Source organism: Gymnoscopelus braueri (assembly GCF_963280865.1).
Source record: "Gymnoscopelus braueri genome assembly, chromosome: 20".
Taxonomy (NCBI): domain Eukaryota; kingdom Metazoa; phylum Chordata; class Actinopteri; order Myctophiformes; family Myctophidae; genus Gymnoscopelus; species Gymnoscopelus braueri.
Genome location: NC_137622.1, coordinates 30,905,243 through 30,929,926, shown reverse-complemented (window position 1 = coordinate 30,929,926; position 24,684 = coordinate 30,905,243). Strand labels below are relative to the sequence as shown.

General features: G+C 42.4%; 1 protein-coding gene across 3 annotated transcripts in view; it reads left to right on the top strand.

Annotated features, from left to right (window-relative positions):
- Positions 1–24,684, top strand: part of ldb2a (LIM domain binding 2a) — a 109,543-nt gene that overhangs the window by 46,225 nt on the left and 38,634 nt on the right. For all 3 annotated transcript variants that reach the window (XM_080416997.1, XM_080416996.1, XM_080416998.1), the window contains exon 3: positions 22,575–22,747. In XM_080416997.1, the coding sequence (XP_080273123.1) occupies positions 22,575–22,747 (173 nt within the window). The remainder of the gene's footprint in view (positions 1–22,574; positions 22,748–24,684) is intronic.

The following is a 24,684-nucleotide window of genomic DNA, read 5'->3' as shown; positions in this document are numbered from 1 at the left end:
CATAAAAATAATACCATTACAGTAATGGTATTGCATGATTATAGTGGTATACAGGGTTATAGGTGTGGCATGGCGTGGTTATTGGGGTATACAGGGATTGCTGTCGGGTGGAAACCTTGTATGTCCAAAACGGTTTCTTTCAATTGAATTCAAATTCAAGAATAGCAAAAAATACCAGATCTATAAGCTCAAAACGTGACGTGTTTTGAGCTTGTAGATAGGCTATTTTTGGCTACTTTTGCGTGACACTGCAACATGACGAAGTAGGGTGTTAATTTACGAAAATACATAAAAATTAAAAGATATGGGGGCCCGACAGCAAAGATATGGGGTATTGCATTATTATAGTGGTATACAGGTTTATAGATGTGGTATCATATTTATGGTAATCATATTTATATTGGTATGTAGGGTTACATATATATATATATATATATATATATATATATATATATATATATATATATATATATATATATATATATATGGTATAGCATGGTTATAAGGTTCTCTACATAACCTTATAACCATGCTATTCCATATATATATATATATATATATATATATATATATATATATATAAATCAATAACCACATCAATAACCCTCTACATGGTTATTGATGTGGTGTAACATGGTTAGGCTATACTGGGTGGGTGTTATTGCCCAAGGGGAAGAACCCCTCTCCCCCCCTGTGTCCCTCCCTATGGGGCCGCGTGTCCTGTGGGTGGGGTGTGTGGGGTATTGGGGGTAGTGGAGGGTTTATCTATGTTGAGGCATGGGGGGAGGGGGGGTAGGTGTTTGAATTATGGATGGGGTTGAAGAGGGGAAACAGGGGCTGGTCTCCAGGGGGGTATACCACCCCCACCCCTCCCTCCCCTACCTTTGCTTCCTCCTGCCTCTCCTCCCCCACAATGCCCTCTCCTCTCCTCTCCTCTCCTTTCCTCCTCCTCCTCCTCCTCCTCCTCCTCTCAATTCCTCTTTTTCTATGTTGTTGCTGTCCTCATCTTCTCTCCTCCTCATCTCTCCTCTCCTTCACTCTCTCCTCTCCTTCACTCTCTCCTCTCCTCTCTCTTCAAATTCGCCACTATTCAGCCGTGGTGCAAGGTTGGATCAGGGTGACTGGAGATACATCTCTCTTTTTTCAAAACAGTCTCCCTCTTTTTCTGTCTTTCGTATGCTCTTGTAGTCTCTCTCTCTCTCTCTCTCTCTCTCTCTCTCTCTCTCTCTCTCTCTCTCTCTCTCTTCCTGTCTCTCACTCTTTCATTTTCTTATCTCTCTCTTCTCCCTCCCTCCTCTGTCCCCCCTCTTCCTCTCTCTCCTTCCCCCTTTCTCTCTAACCACTCTGTCTCTCTCTTCTTCTTCTTCTTCTTCTTCCTCTCCTTCCTCTTCCTCTCCCTCCTCTTCCTCTCTCCTTCCTTCTCCCTCTCTCTACCCCACCCCCCCCCCTCTCTCTCTCATTTGCTTTTCACTGCTACCCCTCTTGCTGTTCTTCTACTGGAGTTGCTCTACCGTTCTGTTGCCTGCACTCTCTCTCATCTTCCCCACAGTATTTCTCGCTCCTATTCTGGTCTGTTATTGTCACGCCTTTTCCCCACTTTTTTGGTTTTTGATTTTGAGCCACTACTTGTGGTCTTAAACCACAATACTTTCTCTAGGCAAAAAAATATTCATTTTTTCAAATACACTTACATACTCTGGGAGAAATGTTTCTGGAAATTCTTTGGGGTTGTGGTGTCGGTGCTTTTTTCACACACTATGAAATGTGTGCTGGGAGAGGACTGTTGGGTGGACTGTCCATCAGTAGCCTACTGCAGTGGTTCCTCATTTTTGGATCAGGGCCCACTTGACAATCTCGAAAGCGTTCGCGGCCCACCCATCCGACCATTTAACACGGCAAGCCTGTTGCCAATGCGCCGTGGTGCATCCGGCTTGGTCGACCGTCTGTCTATACGTACACAATCGGCAGGTGTTAGGGGGAGGGAAGCCGGACAGGGAGGGTGATATTTGTCACTGCACGACACGTACTCTTACGGGCTGGGGCGGCACCTGTCAGTGGGGAGTGTTTGGCGGGAGGACTAGTACTGAGATGCTATGTCCTCCTGGTGGGGGCTCCTCACTGGCCGGTGAGTCAGTATAGGGTACAACAGCAGTGACAACACACAGAAATGTGTGTGGGGATGAATCAATTGGCATAATGACTAAATTGGGGAGAAAAATGGTTATGTCAAAAAAAAAAAAAAGGCCTGTTGTCTGTCTGCCTACTACTCTCACACACGCATGCACTTACGCACGCACACACACACGCACGTGCACGCGCACACACAGAGGCAGCTATGCACACACAATCACACACATACAGCATGCTTCATTTATGGAGGCATGACCTACAACACACACGCACCCCACACACCTACTATATTATTTCAACCCCTCCCACACACAGGCACCTGGTACTTTATAGATTGTACACATAAACAAATGCACACATAAATGTACATGCACTTATAGTATACGTCTACTATACATACACAGCCTATACTGTGTGTGTGTGTGTGTGTGTGTGTGTGTGTGTGTGTGTGTGTGTGTGTGTGTGTGTGTGTGTGTGTGTGTGTGTGTGTGTGTGTGTGTGTGTGTGTGTGTTTATTCTCTTGAATTTCTACAAAGCTGTTACCTTTTCTCTCTGTATCTTATATCCTCACTTAACACAGTGTGTGCGTGTGTGTCATACATACATGCACATACAAAGTAATATCAGTGATAAAAATTAAAATAAATGTCAGTGATATAAAAGACGGACAAAAGCTTAAACAGACAGACAGGAGCTTATCATCCAGTACCTACAACCTTGTGTTGCTAATGCTATAGAATAATTCTTCTCTCTCTCAACTAAGGTCTTGATAAGTTCAGTTGAGTACTTCCTGTTAATACAAGTCTCGAATGACGCCAATTTTGGGCAAGGAGAGACCTCAGGACCACTTGTCCCTTTGCTTTCTAAAATGACATTTTAAACACTTCAAAGAGCTTTTTCCCCTCTTAACAGTCGTGGTTTTTACCCCTGCTAGTGATGGGGATTTAAAGGAGTAGTTCACCCAAAATTGCTTATTTTCTATCAGTTACACAATCCATGAAGCCTTGAAGTTTTATTTTTATTTTTTTCACCCCTGAGCCAATTTGATGAGCGGGTCATTGGTCAATAGGAGACTCAGTGGGAAACTCTTTGAGTGTCCTACCGGAGACTCCGCCGGTCATCAAATTATTGGCTTAGGAATGCGACAAAAACCCCAAATCGCCATGAATTCAAGGCTTCATGGGGTGTGTAATTGATAGAAAATAAGTACTTTTTTGGGTCAACTACTCCTTTAAGGATGGCAATGTGTGTGCTTTCAATACTTAGCTAGGCCCTAAACAAGATAAAGAACTACAAGCTAGATAGCCATGTCATTTGCTGTGTACCTTCATGCTTCCCAGAGGATGCACCCAGCTTATTTTGGTGACCCCATGGCCTTTCTTCTAGCACACTGGTTCTCACCCTGTGAGGGTATTGAGGGAAGTGGGCCCTCAAATAATTGGCTTAACACTAAGATTTTAATGATAACATAAAAAAAAAAAGATATGTAAAAAAAAATGTCATAGGAAAAAGAATCTTGAAAAGTGAGTTTTCATTGAGATACTGATAAATATCAACTTAAAGTCGTATGTTAGTTCCATTGATCTAAGCCGGAACACAATTGATTGATCATTAAAATAAACATGCCCTGAAAATGCACGTGGCCCACCCATCTGACCACTTATGTGGTCAGATGGGTGGGCCACGTGCATTTTCAAGTGGACCCTGGATCAGGGCCCATTTTCAAGTGGGCCCTGATCCAGAAAAAAGGTTGAGAACCACTGCTCTGGCATCATTACCCATCGGACAAATTTTGCACTTGCACACAAGATATCTCAAAATATAATGGGCAGCTTGCCATGAAACTTGGAGCAGCACAACCAGCGTGGCTTTTATACTCTCGTGGTGCATTGACACTAGAGGCGAAGATATTTTTTGGTGCGGCAAGAATACATACAAGGACAATGCAAAGACGGCACTATGCGATGTTGCACTGGGAGGTGCGAATGAGGCGAACTGGGCGACGCAAATGAAGCGAAATTCTTCTCAAAGACTCTTCGCTCCAGTTGAAATATCCCATTAGTCTTGCTTAACAATAATTAAGGACAGTTAGGCAAGTCATATTTGTATTTTCCAATGAATGTGATATTGCTTTCACTGCAGGCGGGAGATGAAAATGTTTACCACAAATATAAGAAAGAGAGGAAAAATACATATGCCACGAAAGTGATGGAAATGCAGGGAAGGTGAGTCAGAAAGAGAGAGATGGAGAGGGGGTAGAGAGGGGGTAGAGAGGGAGAGGGGGTGGGGAAGAGAGGGAGGGGGTGGAGAGAGAGAGGACGATGGAGGGGAAGAGAACTAGTGAGAGAAAGAGAGCAAGAGAGAGAGAGAGAGAGAGAGATAGAGAGAGAAAGAGATTGAATTAAAGTTTTATGACTGATGAATATTTCATGTCCTGGGCAGTGATTCCCACATTCTAGCTGTGTGTGTGTGTGTGTGTGTGTGTGTGTGTGTGTGTGTGTGTGTGTGTGTGTGTGTGTGTGTGTGTGTGTGTGTGTGTGTGTGTGTGTGTGTGTGTGTGTGTGTGTGTGTGTGTGTGTGTGTGTGTGTGTGTGTGTGTGTGTGTGTGTGTGTGTGTGTGTGTGTGTGTGTGTGTACGCTGGGTGGTGTGTGTGTGTGTGTGTTCGTGTACATATACTGTACCCAGTGCGTTTATGAGAGAGTGTGTGTGCATGAGCATGTGGTAAGGGAGTGAATGTTTATGTACAAATACTCCAGTATGTGTTTGGTAGTGTGCCTTAGTATACACTACCTATATGATGTATGGTTTTGACCGTTTCTCTACTAAGATGGAAAGCTCCTAATGCATAGAGTTATTACTAATTATGGGAAGTCATTAACCACTTAAACCCTATATACTGTACTTAGTTGACCGGGGTCCCCTTGGGCTCTATACGTGATCTGCTATTTTTTCCCTTATATACCACATCTCTTTGTTGAAAACAACCGATATACAAGCTCACAAAGTGTTCTCTTGTTGTGATTCATTGTGAGCTTGTAGATTGCTCCAGATTTGGTGTTCATGTGGTTTGCAGCACATACAAACATACTGTGTACATGGATGCACATTCCCCTACAAACTGCCTTGGCCCCGTATCCTCACTGTGGTTTTAATCACATATTATTGTATTTCTTTTGGTCTTCAGCTCTCCGTGAAGCACTTAGTCACACAAAGTGACTTAAGTGACTTTATTGATTAAGTATTTTGTCACAAACACTATATCAATAAAGTTGACTGTAGTTGACTTCATTTAGCCATAGTGATTGTAAAAAGGAGAGAACATGGATCCTTTTAAATCTTTTAATCGTTAAAGGACCATATAGCGGAGCGGCTAAATGCTTTTTTCTGGCAGAATCTTTCAATTTATGATACAAGCGTGAAAATTGGCATGAGCAGTCTCCATGGGTCACTTGACAAGAAAATTGTCCGAGGCAGTTGTAATTTCAAGATGGTGGCCATTTTTCAAGATGGCCGACATCTTAGTGGTCAGTTAAGTGATATGATGGTTTATTTGGTGATACAAGCATGAAAATTGGCATGAATAGTCTCTGTGGGTCACTTGACAATAGGCCACCCACAGCTACTTGACATTTCAACATGGCGGCCATTTTTCAAGATGGCCAACACTTTAGTGGAGCAATTAAGTTATATAATGGTTTATTTGGTGATACAAGCATGAACATTGATATGAGCAGTCTCTGTGGGTCACTTGACAATATGCCACCCACAGCTACTTGAAATTTCAAGATGGCGGCCATTTTTCAAGATGGCCGACACTTTAGTGGAGCATTAAAGTTATATAATGGTTCATTTGGTGATACAAGCATGACAATTGGCATGAGCAGTCTCTGTGGGTCACTTGACAATAAGCCACCCACAGCTACTTTAAATTTCAAGATGGCGGCCATTTTTTAAGATGAAAAACCACCACAGTTAAGCTTAAATCATTTAGTTGGTGATACAAGCATGAAAATTGCCATGAGCCGTCTCAAAAGGTCATTTGACAAGAAACCCCACAACCACCACTTGAAATTTCAAGATGACTTTCGTCCGCCATGTGGATCTTTAAATGATACCTTTTCTCATAGAAATGTATTGGGTTCCTCAAAAAGCTCTGTCAAGAGAGGTTGTTTGACTGTGTTTTGTCTGACGAGGGCCCACGACCTGTCCAGTTTGGTAAAACCTGTCAGGAGTTGCCTCCCACTGGCATAGCTCTCAGGGTTCACTGAGGTACTCAAGCTCCCTTACCACGACACGGTAACAGTCACAAGGGATTTTTTTTTTTTTTTTGTTTAAACTAACAGCCATTACATGTGTCAAATAAATACTAAGAGATGGGGGAACAAAAAATATGACTAATAAATTAGCACAGTTGAGGTGCTGATTAGCACAGTTGTGGTGCTGAACGGACAGTGCTCCAAAATTATAATTGAGCAATGGCTAATACTGAATGGCAGTAGCCACGGAACCATGACAAACTATAGTAAGGAACTAAACTGAAAATGTGCTTCACTGTTACGTATGGCAGTGGAAGGCAGTGGAAGCAATGTTACAAAGTAACAACTGAAAATTACACACTAATAGACTGGTGACAAAGTAAAACATGATGCACCGATGTGGCGAGGGGAAGCCGAGCCATAGGCCTACACTTGAAAACAAAGAGGACAACGGGGAAAAACTCTGGCAAAATAAACATGCAAATAGGTTCTAGCAGGGGCAACTACATAGGCATGTGCAACTGAGTCCATATTTGAAGCACTTACACCTTCCAGTACATGCCTTGGTGCACCCACATTTGGTCAACTCCCAACAACTCTCCGCAATAGGTGGAAGTGGAGTCCAGAAGACTTTCCACTTCTCGTCCTGTTCCACCCATCCCCAGTCAGATGGGCTCGGCATTTGTGGATGTCGCTTCAATGCCTGTCCCCACACGTATCCAGCCTCATAAGAAGCACGTTTGGCATGCTCTTTGAGTGCTGCTTGAGTTGGTGGGATCAAGTCATAATGTCTTTGCTTTCTGGCAAAGAGATCAAGCCTGGCCTCGTTCACAGTTGTGACATCGCTGGACCTGTCATACATGAGCACAACAAATCTCTCCAAAGCTTGCAGGTCACTATCCTCCACTGCAGAGGGACATTCGCTGAGTGTTGCAAATGTGTTTGACACCTCATCACACACGTCCCATGTGTTCCAGGCAGACTTCTTTGATTTGCCATGGAAGGATGACACAATGTCACAACCACTGAAGGCATGGAAGAAGAGGATACCACGTGTTCTCTCTGGTCCTATGGCTGAAACTACCTCATGTATTGGGATCCATCTTGTCTTCTCTCCTTTTCCAAAAGTCACCCACATTTTTTCAAGGCCAAGTTGCATCAAAGAGGGCATAACAGAAGTGGCTATGATTACAATGTCTGTGTCATTGGCATCGATCATCAGGGATTTGTGTCCTTGTTTCACTGCATGTTGGGCATGAAGGAAAATACGCGTGTCTGCCTCTTCATGACTACACGGGGCTACTGCATCCAGGTTAGCAGCTTGGTTGCTAACAGCATCTTCCCCCTTCGTCACAATGACTATATTGGCTGTTTTCATTTCCGTAACTTTATCAGCAAGGAAATGGAACAATTCCTGCTTGTTGTTTTCATCCCGTAGGAAGCTTTGCCAGTTTGACGGAGTTTTGCCTGTGCCTGTTACTCTCCTCCTGATTGCTTTTCCCCGTTTTGACCTTGCCTCAGACTTCAGACTGGACTTCCAGTAAACATCGAACACGATGTCCGTCCGCCTGTATGTATGGCTGTATGTCTCTATTCTTGGAAGTATGTCACTTATTGCATATTCATCAAACGTCTTGCTTGAACGTGGTGGCAGTGTATTCACCATAGCTGATCCATCCACTATAAGAACATCTGATTCTGGCTTTTTTTCAGGCAATGTCACTTTCGCTTGTAGTATCTCAGCCAGGTGTGATTTGGTACACGTGCGGAGTTTCCCTCCATCACTGAGAGCGGCGGGAGCTGATTGGTTCTCATGATTGAAGAACTCTTGTAAGTCACACTGCCTGTTCTGGCAAGAGATGAATAGTCGGGAGAAAAGTTGGTAGTCATCCTTAAGTTCCTTCATCTTGGAGTTTGTTCCACTGACAACTGGCTTGTGCTTGAAGAAAGTTACCATATTCTTCTTGATAGGCTTGTAGAAAGAGCATGGACTGTCGAGGCTCTGTAAATCTGTCATGAAAGACTTGAACTGTTCTCTGCCTTGTTGGTGATGCACGGCTATCAGCTCAGCTGAACTGGCATCAACAATGTCCTTTGTGTCCAACACAAGCAGATCATCTGATTCTTCCATGAAAGGGTTACCCATTTCCCTCATGACTGATGTGAGTCGTTTCACTTTCTCCAAAAATGCTTTTTGAGCAGCCTCTGTTTGTTCATGGTGATGATTACCTTTCTTCACATCTTTAGCTCCTGACGCAGCTTCATAGTTCTTAACTAGACGGCTCACCTCTGGACCTGCTAACATCCATCTTCGCAGTGCTGATGGGTTCTCTGTCAGCCCGACTGCTCCCCCATCACCTTTGATCACAGCATTGAGCCATTCATGAGCCTGATCAATTGCCACTGCAGAGAAAGCCCTGTCTGACTTATGTACTACAAAGTTCCCCTTGTGGAACTCTGCAGCAACTTCTGGATGTTGCTCCTCAATGCACATCATGTCTCGAAGGTGTATTGGAAGCCAACGAGCATAATTCACATTGTTGTTGGCAAAAAAGTATGGGACAAGCAACCCTTAGAGACTGCTCATGCCAATTGTAATGCTTGTATCACCAAATAAACCATTATATAACTTAATTGCTCCACTAAAGTGTTGGCCATCTTTAAAAATGGCCGCCATCTTGAAATTTCAAGTAGCTGTGGGTGGCCTATTGTCAAGTGACCCACAGAGACTGCTCATGCCAATTTTCATGCTTGTATCACCAAATAAACCATAATATAACTTAATTGCTCCACTAAAGTGTTGGCCATCTTGAAAAATGGCCGCCATCTTGAAATTTCAAGTAGCTGTGGGTGGCCTATTGTCAAGTGACCCACAGAGACTGCTCATGCCAATTTTCATGCGTGTATCACCAAATCAACCATCATATCACTTAACTGCACACTAAGGTGTCGGCCATCTTGAAAAATGGCCGCCATCTTGAAATTACAACTGCCTCGGACAATTTTCTTGTCAAGTGACCCATGGAGACTGCTCATGCCAATTTTCACGCTTGTATCATAAATTGAAAGATCGTAGCACTTATCTGCTCCGCTAATACGAGCGTCAATACATGTAATTTTCGACTCACAGCTTTGACCATTTATCATACATAAACACAGATCATTTTCCAGCGAATTGCTTTATTTTTAGATTTCTTTTTGGGTTCATCTATGCTTTAAAATGTATTAAGATGCAATGATAATATAACGTTGACAAAATAATTCAAAGTCATTGCAAGTTGATTTTCATACTGTACTGAAATGAATGGATTCCAGTAGCCTCCTTGAAAATCTAAAGTCATATTTAGATTGGTTGGCATGAATGCCAAGTATCCTGTTAAGTTGTAGTCAATGGACTAAACATGCCAGTTACAACAAGTTGACATTTCAAGCCCAGCCGGGCCATTACAGTACATCAGTACTAGTGATGAGACTATAATTGTTATTATCGTTTATTGTGACAACAATAGTCGGATCGCAGAGATTTTAATTTATCCTCCATCATACACTGGGATCAATTTGTTTTTGCCGAGCTGAATATCCGGTAGCCAAAAAATGCCGATCTACAAGCTCATAACGCATCATTGAGCTTGTAGATCGGCTATTTTTTGTGAACGTTCCCCCCAGAATAGGGATGTTGGGGGTTCAAGTGGTTAACAAAAGTGGGATTTTTAAGCATATTTTGATTAAGGTTCAAGGTTGTACTTTATTGTTACATCTTGTGTACAGGTACATAAGAGTAAAACTTATTTTGGTCTGGCTTCCTTCAGACAATGCAGCAGCGTAGGTAATAACAGCAAATAGAATAATGATATAAAACGTAAAAAGGTTTAAAGTAAAGAGTGCAAAAAGAGCAAAAAGAGAATAAAAAGAGCATCATCAAATTAAATGTACATGTGCATAAAAAGAACAGCATTTTTTCTTCAGTAGCTGCCACCTAATTTTGTGTAAACAACTTCACAGTATATTCTATATACAGCAGATTAGGTACAGTAGGTGCAGTTCAGGCATAATAGTGCCAGAAAAGGACGGATGGTTGGGGGGGGGGGGGGGGCAGCTTAGCATTGCTGCCCCCCCCCCCCACCCCACCCAGGATAATCATGATAACATTGTTAATCGCAATTATTTTTGCCACAATAAACATTACATGAAATGTTCCTATCGTCCTTATCAGCACACAGTGAGACCAGAGGCTGACGTGTAGGCGTAGACAGGCACAAGGGCCATCTTCTTACTACTACATCTTCTTAAAGTACTCCCTGGGTTGACCTGCAGCTGCTTGCTAATGATGGGGTATTTAGATAGTGATATGGGTCGATACGACAAGATGTTTGTTTGCCAGGTTGCGTGGCTCCCTTCACTCATCGATTCCATAGCTCTCTGATCAATATGTCAGCTTTGTTCTCGAAAAGCCATCTCTGGCTCCCGAGGAGCATTGATGGTAGTAGGCACACACGGAGGAATTTGGACACACTAAGGGATATTAATCGATTTAATTATTTGTAGCTGTTTATGGATTACGGTGTAAGCACCGGTTTCCGCATAAGGAAAATAAAAGGAATCCATAACATTTATTTGAGTCTGGTGATATGCTGTTTTCTTCCAGTTCCAATAAAAGTTAGCTTCTAGTCTAAATGATTTTGGTAAAAAAAAGAAGAAAAGAAGCAGCCGTTTTGCTTCTTAGAGGTCACAGGTCAGTATTTCTAGACAACAGATGAGGCTCATTGGTGGCTTTAGTTTGGCAGCCTAACAGCAGCCAAGATTCCTGTCCAAGTGCCCTTTAGCAAAGCACCGAAGGAGCCATACCGTACTGTACCTGCACACGCACAGGAAACAGAACTCCTAAACTTGAGCTAGACAAGGAGTGGAACCCTTAACCCCGGCCGCTATGCGAGCCCTGCGCTGCCCAGTAATTTGATGAATGTGCTTGTATTTGCATACAGACATTTTGGAACATCTACCATTTCTTCATCCTCTCTAGCCCCCCTTTCTCATTTCCATCTCTTCTCTCTTCTGCAGTGCGGAGAGCAGCATTTGCTGCATAATCGCCCACTGAGTATATCTCCCGACTTTCTCGCCTCTATTTTTTTTTTTCCTCTTCCCTTTTTAATTCTGCTTCATTCTGCGTGAGCTCCACTCTAACAGTCTGCAGCCTAATCACCAGCAGGCTGGATGGGCTGCACAGGCAGCCAGCGCTGAGAAACCTGAGACGGGTTCCATCTCAAGAGTTTTTCCTCCCAAATGAGACACACACCGTGTGAGCGACAGCATCGGCAACACCCATCGTCTTTAGCGAAGTGATTGATGAGTTTGAATTAAAAAAAGTTAGGATTGGATGGCTGCAGATAACTTCAGTCCATGGGTGACAATAACAACCTCGCCGACAGGAAACAGTCTTTGTTTCAGAACGGGTGAATGATAAACGTCAGCTAGTGAAGTATGTGGTGATAGTTTGTCATCGAAGCTGTTACATAGTTTAATGGAAAAATGCACGGTATATACTGTACTGTATGTACTTGCTGTTTAGCCTATCGTTCTGCAGTCTTTTCAAGTTTTTCTCCAAAAAACTAAATTCTCTGTTGGGAGGCAAGTTGTAGAAAGCTAAGGGGGAAACATAGGTGAGGCATATTTTATGAGAGAAGACTCGTGCAGAATGTGATCTTAGAGCAGCAGCGGTGCATATAGTGTCAGAGGTGAGCAACTTGACCACTTCTGTATTCTGGGTAACCGGAACACTCGCCCCAAAACACACTCACCCCAATTTTTTCCCAGTTTAGGCATAGTTTTACTGAGGTTAAGTATAGGAATAAGGTTAGTTCTAGAGGCATAGTTTTACTGAGGTTACGTTTAGGAATAAGGTTATAGGTGTAGGCATAGTTTTACTGAGGTTACGTTTAGGAATAAGGTTATAGGTTTAGGCATAGTTTTACTGAGGTTAAAGTAATACTAGGTAACTTTTTCAACAAAACTAAAGTTAAATTGTATATCTTTTGTGAGTGGCAAAAGTTTCACAACACCCACTCCATGAATTTCACCCCCGAAAGCCTTTTATACATATATTTTCTATTGAACGGTGATAGGGGTGTCTTTCCCGCGAAAATGACGTCGTCTGGCCGGAAAACGGAAGCGGAAATGCACCGGTTTCCTGTTTGGCCAGGAACTACCGCACCGGTTTCCTGTTTGGCCAGGAACTACCGTGCTAATAACAAAAAGGAAACTCACGCTGATTTTAAGAGATTGTATGATTTGAAGATCGAAAAACAACAGAAAAAGAAAACACAGCTCACGGTAACTTAACACATTGGGTGCCAAAACCGTATATATACGGTTTTGCGCATACTAACGTTGAGTGCCAAAACCGTATATATACGGTTTTTGAAAAAAAAAAAAAAAAAATTACTTTTTTTTTTTTTTTTTTTTTTTTTAATTTTTTTTTTTTTTTTCCTTCACAGCAACAGGAAATATCACTCCTACAAGATTTAGACTCCAATCCACCTCCTGGTTAACTTATGACTTCAAAAACCTGTATCTCGGCTCCTGTGCACTTTTTTTTTTTACAATGTTAATTTAACTTTTTTGAACTGGCTGCAACTATGGAATGGATTTCCGAATGTTTTAAATTTTTTTCCCCCGATTGTACGAGACCTGTATGTGTGTAATGAGGGGATCACCGTGAGGATGGTGATCACTGAATTTTTTTTGTGACTACTTGAAAAAGGTTCAAAATGTTTAAAAAGTCCTGGCACTCAAAGTATAATATTTTAATAAACCTCTGGCACCCAATGTGTTAAGCTCCACTGGCTAAGAGAAACGATCCACAGATGGTATAAAACAATTAAAAGAACGCTTTTTGAAACGCTTCCGTCTTCCGGTGAAAACGAATGGAATTCTGGGTAACAGAGGATATAAACGAACGGCCTGGAGTGACGGTAATGACCAGCGTTATTTGTGGACCTGCACTGTATAACTTTAAGTTTAGGAATAAGGTTATAGGTTTAGGCATTGTTTTACTGAGGTTAAGTTTAGGAATACCTGGTGGCGACCGTTCCAAGGTCACCGGAATTGACCCGGGGCAAGCGTGTGTTGGGGCGAGCGTTCTTGAATTCGTATACAGTACCACCAATGGACACTTTCTCACCTACGTGCAAATGGGATTAATGCAGTGATGGGTTTTACTGATATGATGGTTTCTCTAAACCAGCGGTTCTCAACCAGTGGGTCGTGAGGATATTGCAAGTGGGCCCCCAAATAATTGGCAAAACACAAACATTTTAATGATAATATAACATTAATATATCATTAAAATAAACATGCTCTGAAAATGCACACTCCCACCCACCTGACCACTTAACACGGCGGCCGTCAGGTGGGTGGGCCACGAACACTTTAAAGATTTGATTCAGAAGAGGTTGAGAACCTCTGCTCTAAACACTATAAATAATTTTATAAAAGCCTTTCATTTATTTGTGGGGGATATATTTACTTTGTAATAACATTATGAACTTTGAACAAATGAAGTGGCACAGGGGGGCTCTAAGGGTGGCGATGTTGGTGGGTTGGTCTGTCCTTTCTTCCACCCAACACTTTGGTCCCAAACTAAATATCTTGAATATCTTTAAAACAACTTGCCAGATTGCCCTGGGATTTTATGTGTGCACCTTCATGCTCCCCCAGCGGATGAATCCTGCAGTATTTTTTGCATGTGGTTAACCTCAGGGCTTACCACTATAGTGCCACCCTTAGGCCAAAAGTTCCATTTACATACAAGATATCTCGTAATTGAACAGGCAAGATTGCCGTGAAACGTGCTGCACGCATTCATGATCCCCGGGGGGCTGAACTCTATTCATTTGAACTATCCCATTACCTTTCCTCTAGCGCCACCCTCAGGCTAACTTTTGCACTCAATATTTCTGTTAATAGGCAGATTGCAGGACAAATCGTAAGGAGCTGCACAACCTCTAAGGGGTGCTAGAGGGGCTTTTAGAGTCTTGTTTCCGTCAAATGCAATGAAATGTTGGCTCAAAACAGTTATGTGAAATCGGCCCCTAAATTGTATGCTATTTATTCACATAAATAAGCATATTTATGCCATAATTGACATTTTGTAAAAGGAACTTTAAAAAAGACTGTAGACATACAGTGAAGTGCTTGACCGCTGAAATTCCATCAGCACAAATTAGAAATGGTTACCAGCTATTAACGCTAATTAACGTTGATACTCAACGATAGCATCAACCGTGTAAATATATATGTTCTGCTTGGGCTATTCTCTAATCAAACATTTAAGCGTGTTTATTGACGTTGGGGCCAGGGACTTCGGGGAGTGCAGTTCATGTAGTGTACCGTATGTCTCTGTGCCTCTGAGCGTGTTTACATGCATTCATTTGTGTATATGCATGTGGGTATGTGCATACACGAGGATATTATGCTGTTAGCCGAGCGTTTCTCTGCTCCCTTGGTGCATCATTACTGATGGTAGTGGTAGTGGACAGAACTCAGCCTCTCCAACCAGCCCCCATCTTCTGCACAGCTCTTTTCCCTTCCATCAGCACACATACAGTGCAGTCACGCATGCACACAAACACATATTAACGGTCGCACACGTGGTATCTGGCACAAACATCCACACAAATGCACAGTTGCATGCATGCACGTGCACACCCATTAGTTATGCACAACATGCCCACACAGCTGAATGCAACACACACAAACACACACATGCACGCACGCACACAATCATTATTTTTCTCTGAAACTGAAGCTCCCAGTTTCTGTTTTCCTCGCATGCACACAAACAAGCACACACACTTACACACACACACACACACTTGCCACAGCACGCCCGAGCGCACACACGCAGCGCACACAAACATACACGCAGCACGCGCACGCACACACACACACTCACATTTACACACACACACACACACACACACACACACACACACACACACACACACACATACACACACACACACACACACACAGTACGCACGCGCGCACACAGTCTCACACACATGCACGCACACACACGCACGCGCACACACACACACACACACACAATGTGTGGCCATGGGTGCAGATGTGTGGGTGCATGCATGTGTCTTATTAGGGGGGAGGATGAACATGGATCAACATATGAGCGTAGATACACATGCGTGCCCTTGTGTGCACGCGCGCGTGTGTGTGTGTCCCCGTGAAACCGTGTGTACTGTAGGGCTGCAACTATCAATTATTTTCCTAGCGATTATTCTATCAATTACTTTTTCTATTAATTTCATTGATAAAGCACTTAAGCATTATTTTATACTTTGTGTCGAGCAGAAATAGTGAAATAGCAGATAGTTCAGCTATTTTCACTTTATTGTGTAAAAAACTATTGAGACAGTTTGCCTATAGTGACATTCCCAAAATAGGAATCGATTATTAATTGATTATTTTATCGATAGTTCTTTTATAATGGATAAAATCGATGTGTTGGATTAACCCATTCAATCCAGGGACGCATCTGTGTCATTTTAGATTTCTTTGGCTATTCAAAAATAGCAGATATACAAGCTCATAGCGCGGCACCGAGGGCCTCGCTATGAGCTTGAGCCGAGTATGAGCCGAGTGCCTCGCTATGAGCTTGTAGATCTGCAATATTTTTTTTATCTTGATTTTTTTTTTTTTTACTCTTTGCTTCTGGTGGTCCCTGTTACAAAATATTTTGAGTTGGGGGTCTGTGGCCAAATACATATAATTTTGGGGGGTCCTTGACCTGAAAAAGTTTGCAATCCATTGATATAGAAACAAAAGTTTTTCCAAAAAAACAAAGATTCGAGTTAAACGTTTTCGCTTAAAAAATTATATATATTCAAAAGATTTGCACAAACGTTCAAGATTTTTTCAAAAATAGCAGATCTACAAGCTCGTAGCGCGGCACTCGGATTAACTGTTGCACCTTCCAGTGTGCTGTATGCCAGACTGCAGGCCTCCTTCATTCTCCTCATGTTGCCCGGAGCCTTGTGCATCGGAGCTGTCTGGTTGGCTGCTGCTGCTGGCAGGAGTCCTGGGGAACCGGCAGGGGAGAGAGGAGGGGGAGAGGGGGGGGGGGATCCCAATCCCAACAAAGTGGCAAGAATTAATGTGACTAATTAACACAACGTTAATTATTTGTTAAATTGCATGTTTGGGTACATGTTACTTGAGAGGCATATGTTGCTTGTCTTGTTCGCACCGAAATCCCGGCGCCAGCTAATCCCCATCTCTGGAGCGTCCCGCCTCTGAAGACGGGCCAATCAACGCGCTGACGACAGCTGGTGGAGAGAGAGAGACAGGCGGTAACAACGAGAGAGAGAGAGAGAAAGAGAGAGAGAGAGAGGGAGAGAGAGGTGTGGGTGTATAAGAAGAGCGCTCCGTCTCAGCTTGAAGTTTCGCTTCTTTCTCCCGTTGTTGGTTTCCATTTGGTATTAAATTGTGTTTGAAGTTTGTTAGGGCTGCTAATCTTTTGTATAACCTCGGGGTCTATTTAAGCTCTCACTGTGTTGCTAACCTATTACTTTCTCCTCGTAACACAAAAGAACGGGGGTATTGTCAGGACTGATAAGGGCAGTTTTACATTTTTAAGTGATTTTCAAACAGACTCTTCCCTTCATAAAGGGGAGCGTTGATGGATGATGAATGGTAGCGCAGCGCTTCTTTCAAGCAGATACCCAATCGACACCCAAGTTTGAAATGTCTCCCAGATAACACGTTTCTTTATGCACGGCTGTTATACTCTGCCATACAGTGTTTGCGATTGTAACTGATTCTGATTGTGATCGGTTGTCAGTCGGAGCGGATTATTATTTAGTCTGAGCGAGCCCCGAACTGAAAGGTCACGGTCCTGTGTCCCATCAGTGGATCTTGAGCAGGACGCCCAACCGATCCAACCCGCTCCCTCAGTTCAAAGTCACTGCAAACCAGTGGTGTAAAGTAACTAAGTACTGTACATTTACTCAAGTAATGTACTGTACTTAAGTACAATTTTGAGGTACTTTTACTTTACTGGAGTATTTCCAATTTTCAGTACTTTTACTTCTACTCCGCTACATCTCTGAGGAAAATATTGTACTTTTACTCCACTACAATTATTTGAAAACTTTAGTTACAAGTTACTTTGCGGATATAAATTATTATATTACAAAACATAGTCCTATTTTATAGGCTATTTGAAAATAGCCGATCTACAAGCTCACAACACGTCGCATCGCTTTGAGCTTGTAGATCTGCTATTTTCAAACATTTCAGTACTTTTACTTTTGGTACTTCAAGTACATGTTGATACCAATACTTTTGTACTTTTACTCAAGTAAATGTTGAACAACAGACCTTTACTTGTAACAGAGTACTTCTAAATTGCAGTATTGATACTTTTACTTAAGTAAAACATTTGAGTACTTTTTCCACCACTGGTTCAAAGTCACTGCAAACTCAAGAGAGCCCGAGAAAAATAATATTTGGGAGTTCGGAGGCTTCAGAAAATATCCGAAGGGAAGCACAAGACTGGAGGAGCCTGATATGGTCAGAGTCGTGCTAGCATGGCTACCGTGACGTGCTTATCTATCTATCACTCTGTCACCGCGGGCTACGCTCTCTGGCTTTTATTATAGGCCTTGTTTTGCTTGACAAGTCTCCACCCAAAAACTACTGGCTTGGTCAGGTAGGCAAGAAGCACATCTGTGTGTCCTTCTACCCTCTCCCTTCTTACTCTTTTGTCTTTCGCTCTCTCTCTCTCCCCATCTCTCTCTCTCTCTCTCTCTCTCTCTCTCTCTCTCTCTCTCTCTCTCTCTCTCTCTCTCTCTCTCTCTCTCCCCCTCTCTTTCTTTCTCCCATGCTATTTTTTCTCTCTCCCTTTCGTGCTTTTCTCAATATTTCTTTTCGTCTTCCTCATTCTTCCCACCACGAATCTTTCCCTCCTTGACAAGCCCTGCCCCCCCCCGCACACACACCCACCCACCCACCCACCCACACCCTCTTTCATCCCTAGCTCGCTCATTTCTGCTGCGCCGCTCTCTCTCTCTCTCTGTCTCCCCCCCACCCCTCTCCTCAGAGCTCCTCCACATTAACAGTCAGCTCCACTCCTAGACGCACTTTGTTTTTCAACCGTGAGGTAGAGATAGAGAGAGAGAGAGAGGGAAAGCAGTAGCGGGCGGAGGAGAGCAAGTGATACGGAGAGAGAGAGAGAGAGAGAGAGAGGGAGGGAGAGAGAGGGAGAGAGAGAGAGAGAGAGAGAGAAAATGCAAGAGAGAGCAAGTGATAGAAAGAGAGAGGGAGAGGAGCGAGCAAGTGGTAGAGAGAACGATTTACCCAACCCCCCCATACTGCTTGCATGCCGCCAAACATTTCATGTGTTTATTTAGTCATGCCTGACTTTATCGAATTAAAACAAAACACACCAGTCAAGGCTACACCCGCACCACACCAGCACCTACCCCTGCCAGCAACCACCCCCCCCCCCCCCCCCCCCTCATCTGTAGCCTATAGCTGAGGTCCAACTTCTCCAGGAGCCAGGCAGCGTCTTTAGGGACATTCTCGTTTCCGAAATGACATTTTTACTCCTTCGGCATAGCTTCAGCTCAGGGAGCGATGGGTGGGTGTGGGGTTTTATTTTGGAAGAGAGGAGAGGGTAGGGTAGGAGAGGATGGGGAGGGGAGGGTAGGAGAGGATGGGGAGAGGCGGGGATGAGAGGAAGAGGAGAGGAGAGGAGAGGCGGGGAGAGGGGGGCTTAGGAGACAGGAGCATCATTTTAGCCAACATAGTGATGACTCTGAGATGGATCATCTCAGCCTGGTATCCGAGGCGGTACTCCGCTGGTATAATGGAGCGGTTTCATGTTTTCGTTAGTTTTGCTTTGTTTCGTTTCGCTTTGTTTTTGGCCTGGCAATGTTCTAATGATGAAAGTTAGACAGCAGAGGAACTAAGACATGTACCTCCATGGAGAGGAACAGTGTGGGTTACACACTCGATTGTAATTCCAAAATGTCATTATTAGTTGGTTTGTGTTTGTCCCACAGATCTCAGTAGGCATGACAGCGTAGCACTGACACTAACAGGAGGGTTGATGGGGGTGGTTTCTATGGCGACCACCCATGCTAAAAAACTGTTTGATAAAATCGTCAACTGTAGTACACCATGTTTTCCAAAGAGTTACTACAAATGTTAATAACATTTCAAAGTGTATCTAGTGCACTCGGTTTTTCCTGAGCTGCAGTTTGCTGTACACTACAGTGTGTTTTGGAGCCAGTCAGCTGTAGCAATTGATTTGGGGTGTGGAGAAGGAGTTGGGAGAGTTTTGTTGATGGACAGTTGGTACTCTAAAGGTCAGTGGCGAGGGATTGCAACCAGAGCGTTGCTATTTCAAATCTTCAGATTGGCCGTGATAATCTGGGCAGTTAAGGTTACAGCCTCTGTATCAATAAAGGATTATTAAAAATAATAATAATAATAATTTAGAAGCCATGGTGTCTTGGCTAGTGTGTGTAATTCATTGTCACAAACCTTGTCTTGACATCATGGGTTCAAATCTGGCTCAAACTGCCTCACTTCATTTCCTTGTACAGATAATAATATATAATAGGCTATTTTTAATTATTTTAAGAATGTTGTCAAAATGTGTTGTTGGTGCGTGTATAATGAGTAATGCTTGTGGTCTCTGAAAATATGTGATGGTGACTCAGGAAACAGCAAATCAGAGCTGCAAAACAATTGAAACAGCAATTTTGACTACAGCTGTACTGCAGTTTCTAAATCAAGGAGTATTTTTTGGTCGGGGTAAACACTGTTTCAGACAGGCCTCGCTAAATGATGCTCCGTGACACTGTACAGAATCCCTGATCTACATACTAAGCTGCAGCATTCGGAGAAAACTTCGCTTTATATTCATACTGCGTACACCCCTAAACATTAGCATCTCATTTTTCAACCCCAAAACATACTTTTCCCCCCCCCCCTCAAGTGCTGAAAAACAAAATGATCTCTATGAATGAAGCTGTGCTTATCGCACTTCATACTAAAATCACAATGTTAAGCAAAAAGAAAACTAACAAAAAAACATTTTAATTTGTCGGTAATGTCATGCAGTCCTCATGCAAGATGTACTTTTCTCCGGGCATGGTGGAGGGAAAGGCATGTGCAGTATCAGGATTTTGGCTGCTTAGTGGGAGAGGTAGGGTGCTATTTTTTTGCTGATGTTACAGAGGCAGAGAAACTGTGAGGTAGACAGAACTCTGAGGCTGCTGTGAATCCAAGGTTACCAGGAAGGAGCAGTGTGTCTTCAGAGAGAAAGTGGAGTTTTGATTAAGACGGTTAAGGAAAGTATATGATGAGTGAGGAGGACTGTGTGGACGAGAGCACATCCATTATTAAATGGAAAACTGCCAAAATTGTATTATTTAACGAGATTGAGTGAGAGCTCATTCTCATTTTAACAAGGAAAATGAAATAAGAACACATTGTTCTTTAACAAGACAAGTTGACTAAGAGCACATTATTTGTGGTCTTGCGGCCACAGTTTACATCAGAGTACTCGCAACAAGTCGATTTTAAACTGGCAACTATACTCGCAAAATAATTCCAACACGTATATATGCTCTGCAACATCGTGAAACTAACAAACTTGTGACTTTGACATGATGAATCGCAAGCAATGCTGTCAGTCGGCTTCCTACAACCAGAGATGGAGTAATTTACACTGCCGCCACTTTTCTCTGCAACACCCAGAAGCGGTTTAATCTCGAGGTGAATCTTTGATTTAAACTGTTGAGTGCTCCTATAAGACTGATAGCATAAATGCACGATAAGGTCACAGCGAGCAGAGCACTAACAGTGGTTGGCTTCTAGACTGCAATTCAACTTTAATCTTGTATGTTGAAATACTGTATACTTGTACTGTATGCTATCCACTTCTATTGACCAAATGGATAGGCACCAATGCAAAATGTTATTATTTTCTTTCAAAAGTGTTTTATATGATAGAAAAAAAGGTTAAATGAGATTGAATTTAAAGGAATGCACACACACAGTGTTGGTGAGGTGCTTACCACGGCTGTGTGGGCCGATTAATTAAAGAAAATATAAATTAGTCCCACACTCCTGCCTTGATGCAAAAATATTTATTTGGGCTGCATGCTGCTATACAAATAAACTGTTTGTAACTTTTAGAATGCATTTTGTTATTCTATGTGATTACAAGGTATTTCAGTTGTCAAACAATGAATGCATTATGTAATATTTTGAAGTTAAACTGCATCTCATATTTACAATTCAGATCATTGTTGACACTGTACTGAGTGATGCTGCAAATTATAAGGCAGTGCAAGGACCAAAGTTACCTCCCCGTAGCCTCATTCCCAGCCTTTTCTCATCGCCGAGGAGAAAAACCTGGTAACGACCCAATGCAGAGTGTGTCTAGGGTGGGACTTCCGTTGTATGTACTTCCCCCGGAAGCTGTCTTTTTCGACCAAATCGCAACACGGGTTTCATGTACAGGGGATGTAAAGAGATCTGCAAAGCACCGGTGTAACTTCCATGGGCGGAACTTCTGGTGCTTCCGGTTAGACAGTCTCAGTAGCAGCTGTCGCCCTGCATCCCTCTAACAACTGAATATAACCATCTGGAGGATTATGAGTTATGAAAGAATAAAACTACTGCTGCTACTAATATTATACTACTACTATAATAATACTATGATGACACCCTAGGGCCTATATCTATCCCGCTCACGATTGTAAAGCACTTTATGTGGCATTCTATATGGGAAAGGAGCTAAACAAATACAGTAACCCTCATCATCATAACTTCATCATAAATTGCACTTGTAATACAAAAATTTCAGACATTATTGAGCACTTGACCTCTTTCCATAACCATATTACCCTCCGCCGTCCATATTTTGGGAATGTCATTAAAGGTGAAAATCTTTCCAAAATAGCTGATCTGCGAGCGTTGTGAGCTTGTAGATCGGCAAGTTTAGGGTGGGAAAAGAAGAACAAATGTAATAATTCAGATTGTTGTGTGTGTGTAAAAAAAAAGGGAGATTTTCAGTTTCAATCTTTTTTGTTTTTGAAACTTTTTGAAAATAGGGCTTAAGTGGTTAACATGTCCCTCTCCTCATTCGTTTGCAGCGATTGGCCGGACGCTGATCCCCCGCTACTTTAGTACGGTGTTCGAGGGCGGTGTGACGGAGCTCCACTACATCCTCAAACACTCCAAGGAGTCCTTCCACAACTCCTGCATCACTGTGGACTGTGACCAGTGCACCATGGTCACCCAGCACGGGAAGCCCATGTTTACAAAGGTAGGAGGTGACCCCCACACAACTGTCTCTGAACCACGTCATGAATCATTTATCACAGGATGTCATAATGGACTGTACAAGACGCTTTAATGGTGAAAGATCAAAACTGTCTCTCTGCTTTCTTTTTTTTGGGGGGTGGGGAGGTCACATACTCGCCAAGCATCGTGTATTGCCTCTTAACCACTTGCCAAAAATAGGAGATTTACAAGCTCAGAATGCGGCGCAATCATTGTCATGAAGTGTTTGGGGTCTCCCCATCTCTTCAGCTCTTTATTAAGCATAAAATACATTTTCAGGTCGGGATACCAATTTTCATTCAATCATGAAAGAGAACCCCAAAAAGATAATTTATCAGCTTAGATTTTTCTGTGCTCCAGTTCCAGTTTTGTATGCAAATGTTCTTGTTAAAATTTCACTTGTTCATCCTGTATCCTGTAGAAGGTCTCGCTCCTGATTGGATGACATTTTTATCCTGACCTAAAAATGTACTTTATGTTTAAAGGAGTAGTTCACTCCAAAAACTATCAATTACACACCCCATGAAGCCTTGAATTCATGGAGATTTATTTGTTTTTGTCGCATTCCTAAGCCAATAATTTTGATGGCCGGGTCATCGGTCAATAGGAGACTCAGTAGGAGACTCTTTGAGTCATCAAATTGTCTTAGGAATATGACAAAAACTAAAAAAAATCTTCATGGGTGTGTAATTGATTTGAAAATGAAGAGCTGGGGAGACCCCAAACACTCCATAACAATGATTACTAACCGAATACAGACCTACTTAACACTTATTCTAATAAATAGATATCACTCACACCACGTTTAAGCTGTATTTTATATTTAAAAAAATAAAACATTAAATAGATGAAATAGCCAAGTTACAAACTTGAACATTTCAAACATTTTCAGCTTTGAACCATGAACCCTAGCATCCATATTCTGGGGAGAAACTTTGCCAAAAATAGTAGATCTACAAGCTCACAACACGTCGCAAGAGGAGCTATTTTTATGTGAGGACATTTAGTGTAGTGGGGTGGAAAAGCGGTTCCAAGTAACTCGGGTCCGATTCACAAAAACTAGAGGGGTTTAAGTGGTTAATGACACGCCCACAACAGGGACCGCAGGCTGAAAGTGGTTAAAATTACAGTTAGGGTCGGGATCCGTAACCGGATCCAACATTGAGGAACCGGAATTGGTTTCATCATCACATTTGAAACCGTTTCCTGAACCGGTTTATCACACCATCAGAGCTGTGGACTTCACGTCTGCTATACAATTACAATACCGGTGGTTCTCAAACTTTTTAATTTCAAGGACCACCATAACTCTGTGAGTGTACAAATGGACCTGTAAGGGTCCATTTAGAACCCCTTCAAGTAACCCAGAGGGTCCATGGACCTCACCTTGAGAACCACTATAACAATGTATGCAATACTGTGTGTATGATTGAATTAGTCTTTATCAAAAACCTTAATGACGGACAAAATTATGTAGATAAAAAAAATATATATATATATATATATAGGAATCGTTAAAGGGAACCATTAAGGAATCGGACCGTTAAGAGGGAATCGTTACGGAACCGGAAGCGTTAAAATCCTAAATGATCCCAAACCTAGTTACAGTTGAGAATGGCCTGTTTGAATGTGCCAATACACACTGTATTTGGCACTCTTATCATGTATTGTATAGATATTCAAGTGTTTCAAATTTTTCCTTTATTGACTTTATTCTATGACTAAACATTGGCAAAGTTTATTTTTTGTTTGTGTTTACATTAATGAAACACAATAACTGAATACATAAAGAGAAAGACACACGCACACACAAGGGTGAAAGTGGTCTTTGGCAATATTATTAACTTTCATGGCAATAAAGCACATTGAGAGAGAGAGAGCGAGAGAGAGAGACACTCACAGAGACAGGGAGAGAGAGAG